General features: G+C 42.3%; 1 protein-coding gene across 2 annotated transcripts in view; it reads right to left on the reverse strand.

Annotated features, from left to right (window-relative positions):
- Positions 1 to 21,098, reverse strand: part of PPP2R3B (protein phosphatase 2 regulatory subunit B''beta) — a 396,604-nt gene that overhangs the window by 41,397 nt on the left and 334,109 nt on the right. For both annotated transcript variants that reach the window (XM_069204311.1, XM_069204312.1), the window contains exon 10: positions 4,249 to 4,424. In XM_069204311.1, coding sequence (XP_069060412.1) covers positions 4,249 to 4,424 — 176 coding nt within the window. The remainder of the gene's footprint in view (positions 1 to 4,248; positions 4,425 to 21,098) is intronic.

Consider the following 21,098-nt stretch of genomic DNA (forward strand, 5'->3'; position numbering starts at 1 on the left):
CACACAGAATGCTGGTGCCACATCCATCATCGGGAGGTCAGCTAACCGCTAACGATTGCAAGACTCCTCAAATATAAAGGGATGTGATTCTGCAACATGTCAAGAAGGTGAGGTCACCAGGTTATGAGACCTGCGTAATATCAGTTTTGTGTACCCAAGTCTTTGGAAGCAACGAAAAACCTCAGGGTTTTAAATATAAAATATATATTTATTCACTGAATCAGACAAGGGTGTGGGACGAAGTGAAAACACCAACAGCAATAAGGACAGGTTAGTACAGTTTCTCTAAAATGACCACAGTGAGAACTTGTGCTATGTAAAGTACATTAACCAGGGATGACATTAAAAAAAGCTGAAGGTGAACATGATTATATAGTGAGAGACGATAGTGTGGCAGAAGTGAAAAACGTGCAGATGAAACAAGAGTCGGGAGATATAACTGACGCTGGTGATATGTCTGTCTGTGATCAATAACAGATAAGGACTGCAAACAGAGAGCATAAGAAATTGTGTGAATACAGATAAACCCTAAAAGACTCACTCTGCAGCCGAATTCAATCACACATTGTTTTCATATACTTTTATTCAGATTTGATTTGAATTCAAAGATTAGAATGAGGGGAAGAGCTGAAAGGCAATTACCCTCTGGTTGTTTAACCAGCTCTTATTTTGAGTACCTACAGAGAGGAAAGGAGCAGGGAATGATCAAACAGCATTACATATATAGTAACAGGGGGCCTTATTTTCTACCTTGCAGCGGATATACACGGACCGTTTAGTTGCTTAAACCTTCTATTCCAGGCCTGAGCTATGCAGAAGCCATTCCTGCATATTACATGCTGGTTACTTCTAAATCATAGTAGTCTCCTTACAACTTCATTAGTGGGGAAATTTGCTCCAACAAGGATAGGAGTGTCATGGCTGGATGGGCAGGTCACCACGGTTATTAGAGGTGACTATCCAAGGGCAGACCAGGATTAGGCTCTGCTACGAGCAGGTCAAGAAGACTGACAGGTGTGACAGGATGGACCGTGGCAGTCCATGGAGCTGACTTTACAACACCTGGTGAAGGATAGGGATCTGAGATTCAAAAGAAGAAGCAATAGGACGTACACTAACTAATTTCAATTGGAATGTAAGACGTCTTAACACCCATTTAGAGACATTTGGGTGCTCTTGTATTTGAAAAGGCATGGATGGGAAATATTACTACTGCAGGAGGAGCATTTAATTTAAGGGGAAGCAAAAAACTTTGCAAAAGATGGGGTACAATTATTTTAAGCGGTCTAATCAGCATATGCAGAAGAGTAATTAAAAGGGTGGCACTTGGAGTTCTGTTTCAAGTACAGTGCACAGAGGTCTATGTGGAGGGGGGGGATTTGTGTTGCTTTACACATTGATAATCGAACAGAGAGTGGTATAATCAGTAAGAAACATTGTTTGGAGCCCAAATCATGTTTTTGTTATCAAGTACAGAGAGTAAGAGCAATGTATGTTGTAGTATACTATTAGGTTATTGTATAGAGTGAAAAGGTGGGGGTACAGTGTTGCAATCAAGTTGTTATAATTCCGTCTCAATACATAGGGTACAGGGTAAATACAGATGATATTTGTGCATGAAAACTGCTTTGGTTTCTGAGGGGTTTTGAGGAACAGCTGACGTGTTCCATCAGATTGACTTATAGAAGGCTATCAGAGAAGGGAATGTATGATGCGTCCAATCAGCATGGTATTGCAGCAAGGTGGCACAAGCATGTGTATATACTGTCAAATTTGTGATGGTTATTACAATGTGTGAAATATCGAGTATTACCAAGGGCAAGTCTCGGGGTCAATATACAAAACGTTGGTATCTGTGCAGTGGGCCAAACCTTAAAAAGTCAAATGTTAAGGCTGACCGTGACAGAGCGCGGGTTGGATAGAGGGATTAGGGTTGGCCCAGTGGCAAGTTTTACCTTCTGACTTGAAAACGTTTTTAGAAGTACAGATCCTCAGTGGGGTAAGGCAGCAGGTTGTAGCCAAGACTGATTCCAAGAGGCCGGATAGCCTTTAGACGAAGTCGTAGTGAAGCTGCTGACTTAACTGGGAAGCTCTGAGTGGGAGAAATTAGAAATTCAGGTCTGGAGAAGGTCTCTCGCTGGCTGGATACTTTTCACATCTTATACTGATGAAGATATGCGTCTTCGGACTTAGAAACATTTTTGCGAGTCAAACTTCTTTCAGTGGGGCAAACCACCAAATTAAATCCAACTGGCGAGGCAATGTTAACAGTTGCATCTTGGGAGTGGTCTCGTGGAAGCCTCCTGTTCTTGGAAAGGTTTTAAGTCCAAGCTTTTAGAGTGAAGCAGGAATATTCTCCGACACTTCTCAAAGGGCTCTAGGAACCTACGGACACACATAGGGGGTCAAGACGCACTCCAGGAAAAGCCACCAACATGCTCCTGGGAATTTCCAGTTGGAACTCGTCAGTTGCGCTCTTTGGGGAGGTGAGCTTCTTGCAGCTTTTGTGATCCTGTAGCATAACAGGAGACCGGTCAACTAGCCCTTGAAGTCCACTCTTTTGTCCTAGGTTTAAGTGGGAGCAGGTCCATCTCTAGGGGTTTGTCACCACAGGTTACAGTAAGTGCCGTCCTCTTTCTAAAGTCAGGGTTGAGCAGGTGCAGCCCTCCCTTCTCTCTTCGTCAGGTCCAGCAGTGTTCTAAAGAGGGTACCCGGGGCGCCACTTTTATGCCTAGCACTAGTCTGTGGTTGGGGGTGACTCCCTAACCTAAAGAGAAAAGGTGTGTCTAGGGAAATGAGGAACTTCCCCTCCAAAACCAGTTCTGGGACTGACGAACTATGAGGCATGCACAGTGGGACAGGTCTGGGTCCAGAAATGAAGGATCAGAGCTGCATCAATTAAGTTTAGTCTGTACTGTGATTTGGTCCACTTTAGAACTGTATCATCTGTAGTGACCTCTGACAGGCAAATTTGTTGTGTCATGGTCGACGTTATCAAAGGCCACCAACAAATCAGACAGAAATCAGCACTCCAAATCCAGCTCTATGTCGGCTCACAGATCAGCTAATATTGAGATAACTACAATTGCAGTTTTAAATGTGCACAGAACAATTCATGAGGAAATAGACACATTTGCTCACTTTTTTAATACTTTGCCAAACTGAATGTCTGAAGAGATCCAAAGGCTAACCGATTATTCATAATTTTCTGGGCTTCCATCAGGGACAAATCTCGAAAGGGGGCAAAATCCACTAAGGGGGACGGAAAACACCAAAGTATCTTGAAGGCAGGGTAGGAGGGTATACATTCTGCTTTAATCTTCTCCATATTCTATTTAACGTTTTCAAAGAGAAATTAAATAGAGCGTTCAACCAACAGCCTCATTGGAATGATCACCTTAGTACGGGCTTGAACTCTGCCCAGACTATCAATGGTTTTAAACAGAATATTGGGGACATTTCAAGCAAACAAGTTTTTTGTGAGTACTGTTGTCTTTCCCTGCACGAAGAAAGTGACATATTGATTCATGTTAACGGTTAAACACTTTAGAACAGGAGAAGGATAACACAAACCTTTCACACATTAGCAACACAAAAGATCAAAACCTATCACAACAAAATAATGACTATATACGACTGCCATTCGAAGTAAGTGAACATGGGAAGCAAATATGTATATTTGAGGGAAATTAAACACTTAGATGTAGAATGAGATCAAGGCAGCAGTGGAGGTATAATTCTTTAGGTAACAAAATAATGAGCAAGAGAAACGCAAGAGGTCCCGTGTCACTTAAAAAAAAATACCTAAGTGCTGTTAAAACACTTTGCTATCATCTGCTTTATGAGGTAAAATGGAAAACAGATACACAATAGCATTGTATGGCAGACGATAACAAAATGATCTTGGAAATTATTACAGCTCTTTTCTTGTAAGTTAGTTACTATGTTTAGGTGAGAACACATACAATCTGATGCAGCGATTTCCATTTAAAGCATTAGGAAATCATCTTTAATATGGACTCCATCTTATCTAGTGCAGGGAATTAAAAATTAGTACAGATTTGTATCAATTTAGTGCGGGTTTGCATCAAATGTCTGAGTAGTTTTGAGCTTCCAGTGAACAATCTACGAAATTTGGGGCAGACCTTCGAATGCCACATAATAAACATTTAGCTGGAACCTCATAATTGAAATTGATCAAAGCAGATAAAAGGAAGAAATCATGTTTGGGGGAAGGTAATCAATTACCTTCTTCCTGTGGCTTCACAAGATCCAACACCTGGCAAAGGCAGTCCTCTAAAGGTAGAGGTTCAATGCCCAGGCTTTCCATTTTTTGACACTGCTCTTCATAGAAATACTCTAGCTCATACATTGATATTACTCCATCGCCATCCAGATCCATACAACGAAACCAGTACTCGATACTAGAAGCAATAAAGACAGCACGTTACTTCATGTAAGATGTTGTTCTAATTTATACAGTCCTAAAACTAAAGAGCAACATAGCAGATCAATATATCATTCTATGTGTACAGAAATAGGTATTGTAAGCACATTTTGAGGCTTGTTAGTAGAGTATGAGCATCCTGACCAATGGAAAGACTTGAACCTACCTGTAATACAGAGAAGAAAATAAGTTATTTACCTGTAACTGTAGTTCTCCAGTATTGGAATCTTGCTTGAATCATTCCCTGTCATCGAGATGGGAGTGCCCCGGGACATTATAATAGCAATATAATGATAACTATAGTATATGAAGGCCTAAGGCCTCCTACCTTGTAGTCTATCTTTGTCAATTTGAGAAAAGAGACCAAACCTAGGTTTCGGCTAATCAGCTACCCTTCCCTCTAAAACACTCCTGTGAGAAGCTCCAGTCCCTCAGATTTTCCAAAGCATGAGTGCTGAAGTACCTGAGGTAGATAACGTGTAACAGTGAGCTTCTCAGGGGAGGAGGGAGGGTCGCATGTGAATCTATCAAAAGATTCCAATACTGGAGAACTACAGTTCCAGGTAAGTAACTTATTTTCTTACTCCAGTATTGAAACTTTCATAGATTCACAGGCCTGAATCAGAATAGCAAGCATTATCAAAGCACATTGTATGATCAACATTCTTCTATCAATTGACAGAACCAATACTACAAATGGTAAAGAAAGCTTTAAATGATAGACTCTTGTTAAAACAATAAGTTACAATACAGTGCTAAACAAACCGTGTATTGTCAAGGTAAGAATGATTTAGTATACATGTGCGAAACATATACTGGGATGGAGCAAAAAAGAATAATAAAATAGCTCACTGTTACTGGAACAGGTGCCGCTGCAAGGCTCACTGCTACATGGCCTTGTGACGTTTCCTCCAAGCAATAATGCTTTGTAAAAGTGTGCGTGCACTTTCAGGTAGCTGCTCTGCAAATGTCCTTTATGGACACACCAGCGAAGAGCGCTGTGGATGCTGCAACAGCCCTTGTTGGATGTGCATACATTGGTCTGGGCAGAGGTTTTCCTGCAACTTTGTGACAGTAATCGATTGTAATAAATAACCATCTATCAATTCCCTGTTTGGAAAGTGGTTGGCCTCTCCTAGGGGCGTTGAATGCCACGACCAGTTGATTGGATTTTCTGAAGTCATTCATTTTGTCTAGATAAAACTTGAGACATCTTTTGACATTCAAGGAATGAAAAGCATGTTCCCCCGGTGTTAAAGGATGAGGGAAGTACGACTTTAGGACTATTGGCTGGGTATGAACTTTGGATTTGTTTGCAGTATTACCCTATTTAAACTGCAAGAAAGGGTCTTGAATATTGAAGGCTTAGATTGTGCTAATCCTTCTAGCTGAGATCAGGGCAAGCAAAGTGCGACCTTACATGACAGGAATTTTAAGTCCGCCCTGTGTTTAGGCTTGAATGGATGCTTCATTAATTGGGACAAAACTATGTTAAGTTGCCAAGACGGCGAAGGTGGTCTGACTGGTGGGAAAGAACAAAAAAGTCCTTTAAGAAACGGTTTGATAATCCTTGGTGACCATAAAGATGGCGAATTCTCTGATTGTCTAAAACGGGATATTGCAGCCAAGTGGACTTTAATTGAAGCATTCGCCAAACCGGCTCTTGCTAGATTGAAAAGACAATGGAGTATCAGTTCTGGCGATGTTGAGAACTGGTGCACTTGAGCTTGTTTGCTCCATTTAAGGCGGTAAGTTCAGTTGGTACTATCCGCTGCAGCTCTGGCAAGAATGACACTATATTCTAAGGGGATTTTTAAGTGTACAAATTCATGGTGTTCAGGTGCCAGGCTGTCAAATGAAGTGATGCTGGATCTGGGTGGAGAACCTGGCCGTTGCTCATTGTTAGCAGGCACGGTGTTACTGGTAGAGGGATGCTGTGGCTCTCCGAGAGGAGAAACAGCTCTTTATACCAATGTTGTCGAGGCCATGCCAGGGCAATCACAAGAATTTTGCAGTGTTCATTCGTGATTTTGGCTACAACTCTTAAATGAAGGGAATGGGAGGAAAAGCGTAAGCATACATTTCTGACCATGCCATTGAAAATGCATTCCCAATGAGCCCAAATGGTGATCCCGACTTGCAAAGAATTGGCATTTTGCATTCTGGGGAGTGGCAAAAAGATCCAGGTTTGGCTTGCCCCATTGAGAAAAAATGTGATCTAGCACTCTATGATCCAATTCCCATTCGTAGTTGGATGTTGTCAACCTGCTATGACATTCTGACTGCCCAGTACGTGCTCTGCTTGAAGATGCGCGCCTTGAAGGATGGACCAGTTACAGTTATGTTGAGATTCTTGAGATAAGAGGAGAGCTCTGGTCACCCCCGTTTGTTGATATAGTGCATCTTTGTAGTGTTGTCCATACGTATGAGTACTGACAAATTCTTTATCTTTGGCAGGAAAACCCGAAGCGCCAGGCGAACTGCTTTCAGTTTGAGATAATTGATATGGAAGGTTCCTGGGACCACCAAGACAGAGATGTGATCATGGATTTTGTCATTTTGATTGCATCGCTGAAAGACCCCTTGGACTGCGTCCAATGATTATCTAGTTGCTCTTGCATTCTGAGATGGTAGAATGGCACAAGTGGGATGCAGGAAGACAACATTCCTAATAGGGACTTGAAGAGAACTGAAACAGACTCATTTATGAGCCAGTCTTTCCAAGAAAATTAGATTTTTCTGTCTCTCCCTTGTAGGAACCACCTTGTTGTTGGATGTGTTCAGAACTGCACCCAGAAAGGTAATTCTTTTCAGTGGTTAAAAAGCTGATTTACTCTGGTAGATAGTGAGGCCTAATTGTCCAAATAGCTCTATAAAGGCCTCTGTCGCTCTCTGCTCCTGCAACTTTGCCTTGATTTGCCAGTCTAAATACGGGAATCCCTGATGCTTCTGTTTTCTGAGGAAAGCTGCAACTGGAGCTAGGCATTTGGTGAAGATTCTAGGGGCCAATTTCAGGCCGAAAGGAAGAACTTTGAACTGGAAATCCTCTCCGGCTACCACAAATCTGAGAAACTTTCTGTGGGATGGATGTGCAGGAATGTGGAAGTTTGCGTCCTGAAGATCGAGAGTGGACATATAATCTCCTGGATTGAGAAAGGAAAGAATATTGTTGAAAGTAATCATACGGAATGACTGTTTCTTGAGGTAAGTATTCAGCTCTCTGAGGTCCAAGATTGGAAGCCTTTCCTGCCATTTCTTCTGGACAAGAAAGCAACGTGAATAAAACCCCCTATTTTAGACCGGAACAGGAACCTTTCTTATTGCCACCTTCTTGAGCATCGTTCATATTTCTTTTCTGAGAAGATTCAGGTGTTTTAAGTTGTGTTGAGGAGGAGGTCTCACTTGTGGAATTTGCAGCAACTCCAGTGTATGGCCAAAACGGATAAGGTTTAACTCCCTTTGGTCCGAAGTAATTTCTTTGCCAATTGCGAAAATGTTGGGAAATCTTTCCTCCTATTTTTGAATTTGGGGAAAGATAGGTAGCCGGAGTTAGTAAGAAGTCATTGCCTTAGTAAGGACTCAGAATGGCAATATTGGCTCCATTGATGGATTATAAAGCACAAACATGATAACATCTATCCGTCTATATGCACCTCTTGTATTATGAATTTATATTTCTTTAAAGGTTCAAATGATTCTATATATATTATCTACATGAAGGGTGTCAAATGGATTATCTGACGCACAGTATATTCTCTGTTTCCTATATACAATCCTAGCAATATGCTCCACCTAGTTTACCTTACTATTTTATATCTCCAGCTATTTCTGCCACAAAAATACCATATTCCACCTTACACTAGGCATACCTAATTCAAAAATGCCTGAACTCTTCATCAATGGCTTAGCTTCTAAGAACACCGTGACTCAGTTAGGGAGAATCCTTTTTCCCCCACATATAGACCCGTTTGTGATACCCTTTTCACATGAGTATTATAGGTATCCAACAAGCTGTTGATACACATTGCATTAAACTTTCAAATAACCTGGGACTTCTAACTCTAAATATAAGTGACATAATGTTACCCTTGAATAAATTAGCACAAGTCTTACAATACCTCCGTCTTAATAAGGCCATCGTCTCCTTTACACACTCATAATAGCTAACTAGAGTCCAGATAACATGAGAAGGTTTCTCTGAACTGATAGGTATCGGAAATAGTTGTAGGACCTAGAAACCTAGCTGTTAGTATTCATAAGAAAAATGGATAGACGGATACATTTAACACACACTCATAACATATACAATAATTGATACCTTACAAATCTGGTTCTCTAATAAAAAAAAAAAAAAAAAAAAAAAAAAGGGGTGACGCCCTGTTATTTTACACAACTCAACATGATCTATTTACCCTTACGTTCATTCCAATATGGCTGCCGCTATCTCCTCACATCTACAAAATTTTCACAGGAACTTGAAGATAGAAGTAGGACTCTAGGAGTAGTTGCAAAATAAAAATAAAAACAATAGAAGGACTTCTTAACTTCATTGTATCCCACACGCGCTGGACTAAAACGCCGTAATAGCAACCACGGATTCAGCCCGGGACATTCAACATCCACTAAGTTTGGTAAGTGACCTGTTTTTGGGATAGCGATATAATATCCTTTTTTCCTTGCCACACAATGACAACAATATATCCATTGTTCCTTTCACCTCTTAATCTGATCCTTTTATCAGACATGTTATACCACAGTCTCCCTTATTTCAACATACAGGGTTATTAACTTCTCTGGTCTCCAGCTATTTTGTTCGTTCTACTTTGAACTTTGCATTTAAAATGCAATTTTAATGTACCCTCCACGCTATAAATGGATATCTGATATTGATACTGGATATTTGAATAGAGATTACGTTTAATTTATTTATGGTTTCTTTTTGTCTCCAAATACGATCCACCATCGGACATGCTACCTTCCACAAACATTATTGTATTATGTTGCATAGGTCTCGGTTCTAGTGCATGTGTATTTGAGAATCTGGTATTTTAACCTTTCCCATAACCTGGCATTGAGGTAAATGAAAAGATATTAAGCTCAGATTAACTACTTGGCCTCTGAACAATGTGAATGTAATAGTTCTGAAGTACTCTCTCCACTCAATAAATATGAATTAGACTACGATAACCCATTGAGAACCATTACGCTGAATTTTAACTGTAACGGAGTAATGCAAGCCAACAAGTCTTGGAGAATATTTGTTAATCCAAAATTATGGATTTCTATTGATGAATACGATTAGGTATGAATATCCTTTCTTGTTCCTACTATTGATGTTATCATAACCATATAATTAATTACACTAATTATTATATACTAACTAATTATCACAAATCAATCATCCTCTACCAGCACCAATCTTGCTAATGGGGTATCAAACGTAAATGTGCGTGAACCCTCAACACTGAGCCAAATTAATTACTAAACGTTTCTGCACTGTGGGTTAATACAATGACAATCTGTTGTAAGTTGGGTTATAAATATCTGTCGTGGATCATTTGAGATCTCTCCTAGGACCAAGCGATTTTTATTCTCCTTTTCACTTCACTACCCTACTTTACTCACAGAGTATATTTCAGTATGTTTTCTATTCACATAGAACTCACACATCTACATCTGATCTTACTGTGTCATTTCCTTATAATTGTTCTTACTTTTATGTATTATCTACAGCCTTGAAAAAGCCCCAGGTGAATTCACCACTAGGGGGCAAAACACTTGTCGGCTGTTCGGTCACAAGTCTCAAAGTCCGCATCCATAAAAGATATACTTGGATTCTTCATTCTGACTCAGAGTATTAATCTTATACTATAACTAAATTGCAAGTCCAAAATCCTATAGATAAGTGGGTTTTTCAACCATTTATTATCTCATGTGTTTGATTTGGGGCAAAATGGTCTACACCCCCTCTGACAACCCACAATATGGAATATAACAGGGAATTTCCTTAGGAAGAGAGAATTGGGCCACACAAATTTTGCTTATTGCCTACGTCCTGCCTCCCTTGTTTGTCGTCATGCTCTGGTTTTTTGTGTGGTCCTAGCATATGCAGCCTGTGGAGGCTGTCTTTGTTGGTATTGATGACAAAAGGATTGGTAAGCTGAGGAGAACGATGGATATTTATAATGTTAAATTCCCCCTCTGTAGGTCAGATATCCCCATCTTTTGGCACCCCAAAAGGGTTGTTTCCTAAATTGTAGGGTCACAAGAGACTTGGCTGGGTCATATCAGTTTTTGTAATCTGCAGGACATCATCAATATGTTTCCCAAAAATGGCTTCTCCATCAAAAGGCAAGTCAAGAATTTTGTTCTGCACTTCAGGTCTTCTAGAAGTCTCAAGAAGCCAACCCTGCCTTCTTAAAACAGCAGCTCCTGCCAGCTGTGGTACCGATAATCCATTGCACAGTTGATGACTTCAGCCGAGGCCCTTTCCCCTTCCTGTAGTATTTTGTTTGTATCGGCCTTTGAATCTTCTAGGAGTTAGTCTAGGTAAGAAGCAATGTCTTTGAAGCCCTCACAGTAAGTGAAGACATTAAGGGGAAGCTCTTTCCTATATTCACAAGTCTTCTTCCTTTTTGTCAGGCGAAGCAGAAATTGGTGCCGAAGGATTTCCAGGTCTGCGATGTACCGCCTGAGTAATAACTGAGTCTGGTTTGGGGTGTCCAGTTAGACAGGCTGGGGCATCGTCTGATGCCTTATATTTCTTATCTAAGCGAGGCAAGACCCCAGTAACAGTGGCAGGATTTTTCATTACCTTCAGCCCCTCATCCCATATATACTCAACTATAAGCACTAATCTCACATTTTTTTGGGAAGGCTCCTTAAAGTCATAAAGGAAGCAGTCCATCTGCTTTGTAGGCATATGCAGTGCAAATCTTTTTGCAGCCCACTCCAATAAACTATGGTATTCCCCAATGCCACCTGGTGGACAGTCCACTGGGACAGGGGAAGGAGAAGGCATAGGTACCTGATAATCATCCCACTTTGCAACAGCATCTGGTAACTCTCCATCTTCTGTCATCATCGGACGTTGAAGGATCCTGTACTGGGATTGAAAGAGGTGTATGCGGGGGGTACATCTGAATGAAGTACCCTTTATCTAACAGGCGTGGAAGGAGGTGGCACAGGTGAAGGTACAGATGTCCGCTGGGCCTCAGTGTTGAATGGTGGAAATCTCTTCCTGTAGTCCACCAGCATTGATTGTTAATCCTATATCCATGCATAGGAAACATTTCCTCCTGGTATGAATACTAATGCCGAGGTGAATAAAAGGGTTGAGGATCATATTGGTTGACGTGATCTAAGTCCTGGCACTTTACATGTAACTTCGTAGGGCTGCGGGCAAAACAAAATAACCCCTTCTCCTCCGAATCATCCTTCTCCAAAAAATGTGTAGGAATTAATGGTGACATTTTACTTGGAGAAGTGTGCGATGGTGACAGAAATTTATATTTCTTATTCTTTTTTTATAATATTTTCTGTCATTGACGGTATCATCTACAATGATGTTGTCAATGGTGCTGGCTGTAAGAATGGTCCGACCTCTGTCGACGAGGCAGTCGTCGGGGGTAAAAATGCAGTTGTTGGCAGTGGTTTAGTCGTTGCTTTCATCGACGGAGGTGAGGTGAGGAGATGGTTATTTTCAACATCGACAACATGATCGAAGGGGCCGTTGATTATGGTGTCATCGTGGTGTGCACATTAGAGGAACTACATGCTGTGTAAATTGTCATCGTCATAGAGGTCGTCCACAATGCTGTAGACACTTTTCTCATAGATTCTGTCACTTTTCCAGGTGGCTTCCTGAAGGAATGCTGAATCATAGGAGGTGGTGAAGGGGGCTCAGAAGCAGCCTTTTTACAACATTCTGAAGGGGCAGAACGCTCTTTTCTCTCTTTATGGGAGGATGTAGATCTCCTGTCAGGAGAACTAGACAGGCTGTGAGCCTTATAAGACCCTTGTTTAGTCTTTTTAAGGCTTTTTTGGGCTGTTCCTCCGTACGGCGAGCTTGAGGTGATCTGCCCCTTTTTTAGTTTTTCTGGAGGGTGTAGACGACTCCTCACTGTCATAACCAGAAACAGGATTTTTCCTGGATTTTAATTTCTGGAGCCAAATGAGCAGCCTGCCATCCCTGTCCTTAAGGGTTTTGTTTGAGAATGTCCTGCATACCTAACAATCCTTTGCACAATGCTCCGGATAAAGGCAATATATGCAGTCCTTGAGGGGATCCTCAAAATGAGGCCTCTCCTTGCCACAGGCCTTGCAGGCTCTGAAGAGACTTTTCTTCTCTTTGTCAGACAAGGTAATTGAAGCAAAAATTTGGTTTACTCTAAATCAGAAAAAAGGTTTAGAAGCTTTCAAGTGGTAAAAGTAATATTCTGAGGAAAAAAGATACCAGAAATAATTTCTGAAAGGTGTGACTGAGCAGAGCTCAGTGTAGACTCCGTAACACGACGTGCAGTACAAAATCTGAGGGACTGGAGCTTTTCACAGGAGTGTTCTAGAGGGAAGGGCAGCCTGATTGGCTGAAACCTAGGTCTGGTCTCTTTTCTCAAACTAACAAAGATAGACTAAAGTGGGAGGCCTCAGGCCTTCATACACCACAGTTATAACTATATTGTTATGACAGTGCACCAGTGGACTCCCATCTCGACTACGTAGAATGATTCAAGCATGTGTATCTATGAAAGTTCAAATACTGGAGTAAAATATTGTTCCGGATTTAGGGTTTCACCACTAGTGATGTCGGACCCCACCTACACCTCCAAAAGAAATTACTGATTGAAGAGATCTGTTTTTTTAATAACTTGTGAAAAGTGGTCTCATTTATTAGACACTTGATTTTCTTGTTCCAGATTTTGGCCACACAGTCCAGGAAAGATGTGCACACTGTTACAAATGTTAAAACTGCAATCAAGCAAAATACACATATCTGAGCAGTAATCATCAGGAGGAAACCAAGGATGGCTCACATACATTTCCATCTCTTGTGCTTAGTGAGTGTATTTCTCTTATCTCTATGGCTCAATGTCTACTTTGCCTCCATGCACAATTTGAACAGAAGCACAAACTGCACATATAAATCTATGCGGATGGCATCCAAATTTATAGCTGCTTAGAGAACAACATGGATCAGCTGAGTAGCCCATATGTGTCGCTGAGTGTGTTGTACTCTCCCATCTAGTCCTAGGAATAACGCATAAAGCAAGGAATATGACATTTAAATCTGATCCCCCCAATCCCCAAATCAATGCAGTTGTCGATGGTGTCAACGTTCAGCTGTCACTAGATTGAGAAGTCTCTGGCTCTCCCAATTTAATAATTTATGTAAACTCCAGTAATATCTTGTTTATGCTATTAGACTGCTATCTACAGAGCTTTCCACGAAAAATACCAACTGAAGTCAAATGTGCACTAACAATGTGGTGGAAAAAGTCATTAAATTAACTACTTCTTGTCCAGTCAAGTTGAATGTTTGTATCTGCAGGACATTATAAAGAATTAGAAGGGCATTAGAGACCAATCTGGAATCCCTAGAGCAAAGGCTTGGAGCACTAGAGAAACCTGTTTCTCTCACTTCAAAGATCCAGGGTTAAATAAATTATGGCTAGATGGTGGACATGACAGTACAAACTTTGGCATGACACCTTATTTGGCTATAAGTGGAAATTATTTTATTGCATTTAAAGGATGCCAATACAGAGATGGTTCACACTATGAATGCCATGGAGAAATCTGATCTCAACTTAAAAGTAAATTAGTTTAAGTCTTGTTTATTTCCTATAAGAATAGGGGTGAGCCACAGTGTTGAGGGTACATCAAACATTGCTGGTTGTGCTGAAAATAACTAATGAAGAAGCACTACCTTAAACCCTGCAATACTTAAATTAGGCTCCCCACACTCCCATACCCATTCTGGGATACTACATTAAATTCTAAAGAACCACTGTGACTGGGGCCCCACTGTTTGCTGTCAACTATACTCATCTTTGATTCGGTAAAAAGTGGTTGTCTGCCTATTGACAACATAATGTGATGTTCTTTTACTGACAAATGGTTGATCTATACGCTAAAGAAATGATCTTGCTTACCTACTTAAACTGAATCATTTATTTTCTTTTATATCAAGATAAGACTTACTACCAGTGTGTATGTTTAATGTAATATTTATAGGGTACACCCCATAAGTGATCTGTCTGAAGAAACAACATGGTTCACATATGTAAGCCAATTCTGCTACGCATGAAAGACTCACTGTTAAATTTGGGAAAAGAAAACCCTTTTGTTACTACCATCTTTCACACCTGACAAGGCTGCTATTTGCTGTGGCATTACTCAGGGATCTTCCTTCCTATCAATGTTCTTAACTATCAAGGTGTTTGCTTGACCAACTCTGAGGGTCCTTTGGATTTAGAGCCATGTCTTAGGCAGTTGATACAGAGGAACAACATTAGACCAGATCATCCAGACCCAGCATCTGTGTTTAGACTGAAAGACTATCTGACCACTGTTCAACAGTGGATGAGTCACAATTTTTTAAAACTTAATTCTAGGAAAACTGAATTTCTGCTTTTGGGCAGCAGTCAGCCGTGTGGAATAATATGCTGTGGGCTCCTGAGCTTGGTACCCCACGTCGGGCTGCAGTGTGCCTGTACTAATCAAGAATTTTCCGTAAGAGCACATATCAATGCTCTAGTCTCCTTGTGCTTTTTGACACTGCACAATGTAAAGAATCCCATTGTTATGCATGCGGACAAACAGTCCAACAGTGTCTGCCATAATCTCTATTTTTTCCTCTATTGTTTTAAAATAGACTACTTTAATTTAATCCAGTTGAAGATTTCTAAGTGACTTCACTGCAGCTACCCAACCTGGTCAGGAGAGAAGCCCAGATTCACCACTAGTCAGCTATCATCTGCATATTTCTCGAACATACAGCATCTCTTCCTAATTATGTTGCACAGGGGTCTGATGTAGATGTTGACTGGACCGGTGGAGGGGGGGGGGGGGGGAGCATAGAACCTTATGAATCCTCACTACTCCCTGGTAGTTACTGATGTGACTGAATTTCATCTTGCTTTGGTAAAACTGCCTAAAACAACTAGAACCACATACATTCTGGATCCTGAAACCTGTTACTAATTGTAGTCTATCAGGATATTATGGTCCAAAGTTCAAATACTCCAGAAAGGTCCAATAACAGTAGTAGAACCAGATGACCTTTTGTCAGATATCAGTTTGATGCCATCCGTTAAATCTGGTAAATCCGATTAAAAACAATGACAAGGTGAAATCCACACACAAAGGCATCCAGCAGCTCATACTAAGCTGATCAGTCACTTGTCCTGTTATGGAAACTTTTTCTATGAAGGGTCAAGCAACATCGGAAGAATCAGAATTCTTTATGTGTGTTATCAATAAAAAACATTACAAAATTCACTGGTTACACATAATACAAACAATAAAAGGTGATTTAGAGCTGTTTTCAAACAAGTTTCTCAAAATAAAAAATAAAAAAGCAGGACTAGTTACATGACCCTTAAAAACTACACGAAAGGACTAACAGTAGCTGACATGACAAGACATTCTACCACTTCCTCAAAATTAATTGTATACAATGAGTCACACATGGCCATGCATTTTCTAAATATCCTGGGTTCAAATTAGGACTGATTGAAGACGGTTCACCTGAAAACACGTGTGCTGTTTTTACCTCAGACTTGGAAGATAACATATGTGTTTTTCAGATCAAGGTTGTCAACAAATCTCTCTGCAGAAGCAATATTATAATTTGCTAAATGGTGTTGAGCTTCAGTGTGAAAAGGTGGACTATGCAGAATATATTACATACAATAACAAAGAGGGAGAAGGAGGTTTTTGTAGGACAGAGTCTGTCCTCCTTATACTCTATGTAACATTACAAAGGCCCATCCACAGAGATTCCACAGGGCGGACAAGGGAAAGAAAAAAAGATTGTTTGTGTGAAAAACCCTCTTGGTGGCATGCTTCATCACTGGGTTTCCTCCCGTTCCGCTGCGGAACAGGGTGTGTTACGACCAACGGAATACATGGGAGCACTAGTGTAGTTGCATCAATGTGAATTCTGAGAGGGATAGGAGTGGTGGGGTCTTAGGCGAGTTAAAAAATATTTGCCTCTGGGTGACACTACTAATTTAATATGTATCACAGGGGCAGTATGGTTAAAATGGGCATCGGAGGTGGGGTATACTATGTACCTTACCTCTTGGTCGATCTACATGTATCGGAGTCTAACCACTAGACTATAGGTCCAAGATGGACTCCCTAATGTCACTCCTTGATTGACTACCACTAGTAAAAGCAATAACACTGAATGCTCTGAGGTATGGTGTGGTTCACCTAACTAAAGTGAAATAATACTCATTGGTACCGATGTCCTTCTGAGATACCTATGAAAACGGAGGAGCAAACGTTATCATAGCCCACATATGTGTAGGGCTGCTGTTCGTATTGCTTAAAGGTGTGGTGCCACTTATTTACAAACTACACCCCACTCGTGCGAAAAGGCACTCATGAATATCATATATTATCAAATAAACAAATACAGGACATACTACCCTTAGAAAAACATGTAGCATGAATCACCTCTAAAACGCAAAACAAAAGTAGAACAGACAAGAAGAATAAGTTACTTACCTTTGGTAACACATTCTCTGGTGCATACATATCCAACTAACAGTTGATCATCAATACAAAAGTTTTTTGTCCTTTCAATGTAAAAACTCTAAGCCCTTCTTGGATCTAGGCAACAAAGTCTTTCCTCCTCTTTTGAAGGATGGGGAGGAGGGTAAAAGCAAGACAGCGTTATTGATTGCCCCATATGAAAGGGAGTAACAATCTTGGGAAGGAAGGCCGCCCTGGTTCTCAGCACCCCCTTGTCAGCAAGAAAGGATATAAAAGGAGGTTTCAAACTAAGAGCCTGGAGCTCACTCACACGCCTAGCAGACGTGATGGCTGTGAGGAAAACTGTTTTCAATACTAAAAATCTAAACAGGTAAGAATGCATAGGCTCAATCGGTGAATCCATTAAAAAGTAAGTACCAAATTCAAATCCCACTGAGGCATGAGAAACGTAGTGGGAGGAAACTTGTTAGTCAGGCCTCTCAAGAACCTAATAACTATAGGAGACTTAAATAAGGAAGGCTGATAAGGAAGGTACAGAAAGGCCAAGAGCACCAATAAATAACCCTTCACAGTCGTAACTGCACAACCCTTCTGTGGCAAGGAAAGGGCAAAAAGCAAAACATCAGACAAATGGGCCTTTAAGGGATCAATTTGCCTCTCTCCACACCAAGCAACAAATTTTGCTCATCTGTTAGCATAGACCGTTTTGGTGGAGTGTTGCCTGGCCAATGAGATAACATCCACCACTTCTGGAGGGAGAGAAAAAGAAATCAGATTGCCCCGTACAATTTCCAGGCATGTAGGTGCAGGCTCTGGAGGTGGTGGTGTAAAACCTGCCCCTGCGACTGCGAGAGGAGGTCTGCCTTGTGAATGAGACAGAGCGGAGGGCACAGTGAGACTTCAAAAAGGTCTGAGTACCACACCCTTCTTGGCCAATCCAGAGCTATTAAAATGACTTGGGCCCGATCTTGACGAATCGTCCTCAGAACCGGAGGAATCAAGGGTATGGGGGGGGAACGCGTAAAGTAACTGGTCGCACCAAGACATCTGAAACGAGTCCCCCAATGCTCCTTGCACCAGATACTGGTGGCTGCAGAACGACGGGCAAACAAGTCTATCAATGGAAAACCCCACATCCGGCAGATGTGAAGAACCAGGTTTGGATGGAGTCGCCACTCGTGATCGGCTAAGAAATGCCGACTGAGACTGTCCGCACGTACGTTGAGAACCCCAGCCAGATGGTTTACTACTATGCAAACCCGATGGTCCTGTGCCCAGGACCAGAGCCACAAAGCCTCTCTGCAGAGAAGGTACGTCCCTAGTCCTCCCTGCTTGTTGATGTACCACACACGTAGTGTTGTCTGTCAAGACCTGAACTGACTGACCGCGAAGGGACGGGAGGAAGGCCTTGAGAGCCAGACGTATCGCCCATAATACTCACAGACTGATGTGAAGCATCTGTTCTTCTGGAGACCAATGACCTTCGATCTCCAGGTCCCCGAGATGAACTCCCCACCATAGAGTGGAAGCATCCTTTATGACTGTGGCCACCAGAGGTGAGAGACTAAACGGCCTTCCTTGGGAATGGTTGCAGTCCACAGCCCACCATCGTAGATTTGTTGCAGCGTCTCTGGAGATTATCGACTCCTCGAGATCCCATTTGTTTTGAAATCACTGCTTGCAGGGGCACCATTGGAGAGCCCTCGTGTGCCAACGTGTATGAGTGACCAACAGAATGCAAGAAGCGAACAGACCAAGCAGACATAGGACCTTGAGGACCTGAACAACCTCTTCCTTTTGAAACACTGGAATTAACGCCTAAATGTCCTTAATCCGCTGAGGTGGAGTATGGGCCCGATTCAATGTGGTATCCAGTACTGCCCCTATGAACAAGAGGTGCTGAGAGGGCTCCAGGTGAGACTTGGGCATGTTTACTGTAAAGCCCAGGTTGAACAACAACTGTGTTGTCATTTGCAAGTGATGCAGCACAAGCTATGGGGACTTGGCCTTTATTAGCCAATTGTTCAGGTAAGGGAATACACATATTTCCTTCCTTCTGAGGTCCGCTGCAACCACCACCAACACATTCGTGAAGACCTGAGGTGTGGAAGTAAGACCAAAAGGAAGGACCGCAAACTGGTAGTGTTGCAACCCTACCACGAACCGGAGATACTTCCTGTGTGACTTCAGAATGGGGATATGAAAATAAGCATCCTGCAAGTCGACAGACACCATCCAGTCTTCCTTGTTCAACACCAGAAGTACCTGTGCTAGAGTAAGCATTTTGAATTTATCCTGTTTGAGGAACCAATTCAAAATCCTCAGGTCCAGGATAGGCCTCACTCGACCATCCTTCTTGGGAATCGGGAAATATCTCTAATAGCATCCCTGACAGCTTTCCTGCTCTGGAACCAACTCCACTGCAGCATTCAACAAAAGGACTTGAACCTCCTGCTGAAGCAACAGGAGATGATCTTTTGAACAGAACGAATGATGGGGAGGGCTGGGAGGGGGAACTCCCGAAAAGGAAGGGCATAACCTTTCCCCACAATATTTAGTACCCAAGAGTCCGATGTAACTAGCTCCCACTCGTGGAGAAAATGAAATATCCTGCCCCCTACGGGAGAAGCATGATCCAAGATGGATAGAAAACTAGGGCTGCTTTCCTTGTTGGGTTCCGCCAGAGGAAGGGATGCTGCTGGGTGGCTCATTGTGTTCTAACCCTCCCGCCCTCTAAAAGACCTATAGAGAGGGTTGGGCAGGCTGTTGAGTGTTGGACTGTGGCCTTCCACGAAAAGAGGATCCACGGCAAAACCTCCGAAAGGGTCTAAAGGGTGTGGATGCTGAAGCCTGTAGACCCAAGGATCTTGCAGTAGCCCTGCTGTCTTTAAAACGTTCCAAAGCAGAGTCGGCCTTGGACCCAAACAACTTCTCGCCAAACGGAAGGTCCCGTAAAGTTGTTTGAACGTCCCTGGAAAAGCCAGAAGACCTCTAAGCCACGCATGCCTCTTGGTCGCCACCGAAGTGACCATTGCCCTGGCCACTAAATCAGCTGTATCCAGACCCGACTGGATAATCTGCTGGCCACCGCTTGAATGTCCAAAAGCGGCTCATCAAACTGCCCCTGCATACATCCTGAGTCAAGCTCGGCACGACAGCTCTTGCAGTGTCCATCAGGGCATGAACATACCTCCCCAGCACACAGGTAGCATTGGCCGATTTCAGGGCCATACTGCATGAGGAGAAACCTTTCTTGGCTGCTTGCTCCTTTCTCTTAGACTCCCTGTCTGATGGAGTAGCAGGAAACGAGCCAGGTGCAAATCGGGCAGAACAAAAAGCTTGAACCACTAGGAGTTGGATGTTGAGATAAAATTGAGGATCCCCAGGAGCAACCATGTACCTCCTAGCCACAGTCCTGGAAACCGCTGGAGTCGTGACAGGTTTTCTCCAAACATCTAAAATGGGTTCAGTAAGGGCATCATTAAAAGGGAGTAGGGGCTCTGCAGACATAGAGGAAGGATGCAACACCTCCATCAAGATGTTTGTCATTACCTCCGATGCTGGTAACAGAAGTTACAAGAATTCAGCAGCCTTCCTTCTAACAGTGTGACAAGATGCTGCCTCCTCTGTAAATTTGCCCGGGGATGAAAGATCCCACTCAGGGGAGGTATACAGTCCACTTGCAGAGTCCAGACCCTGAAATTCCCCATAGGCTCAGGAATCTCTCCTTCCTCCAACAGCTGTTGCCGATATTCCTGCTCCTCCAAGAGCCTCAAGCTCTCCTCCTTGATCTCAATCTGGCCTCTAATCACAGCGTCGACAGAGAGTTAGCCGACATCGACGACACTGGTTTTCAAGGCAGATGGACGCTCTGGTGGAGGAGATGGTGGAGATTTACTGCGCCCCGATCGGGATCCATCCGGCGCCG

This window comes from Pleurodeles waltl, chromosome 8 (assembly GCF_031143425.1).
Source record: "Pleurodeles waltl isolate 20211129_DDA chromosome 8, aPleWal1.hap1.20221129, whole genome shotgun sequence".
NCBI classification, from domain to species: Eukaryota; Metazoa; Chordata; class Amphibia; order Caudata; family Salamandridae; genus Pleurodeles; species Pleurodeles waltl.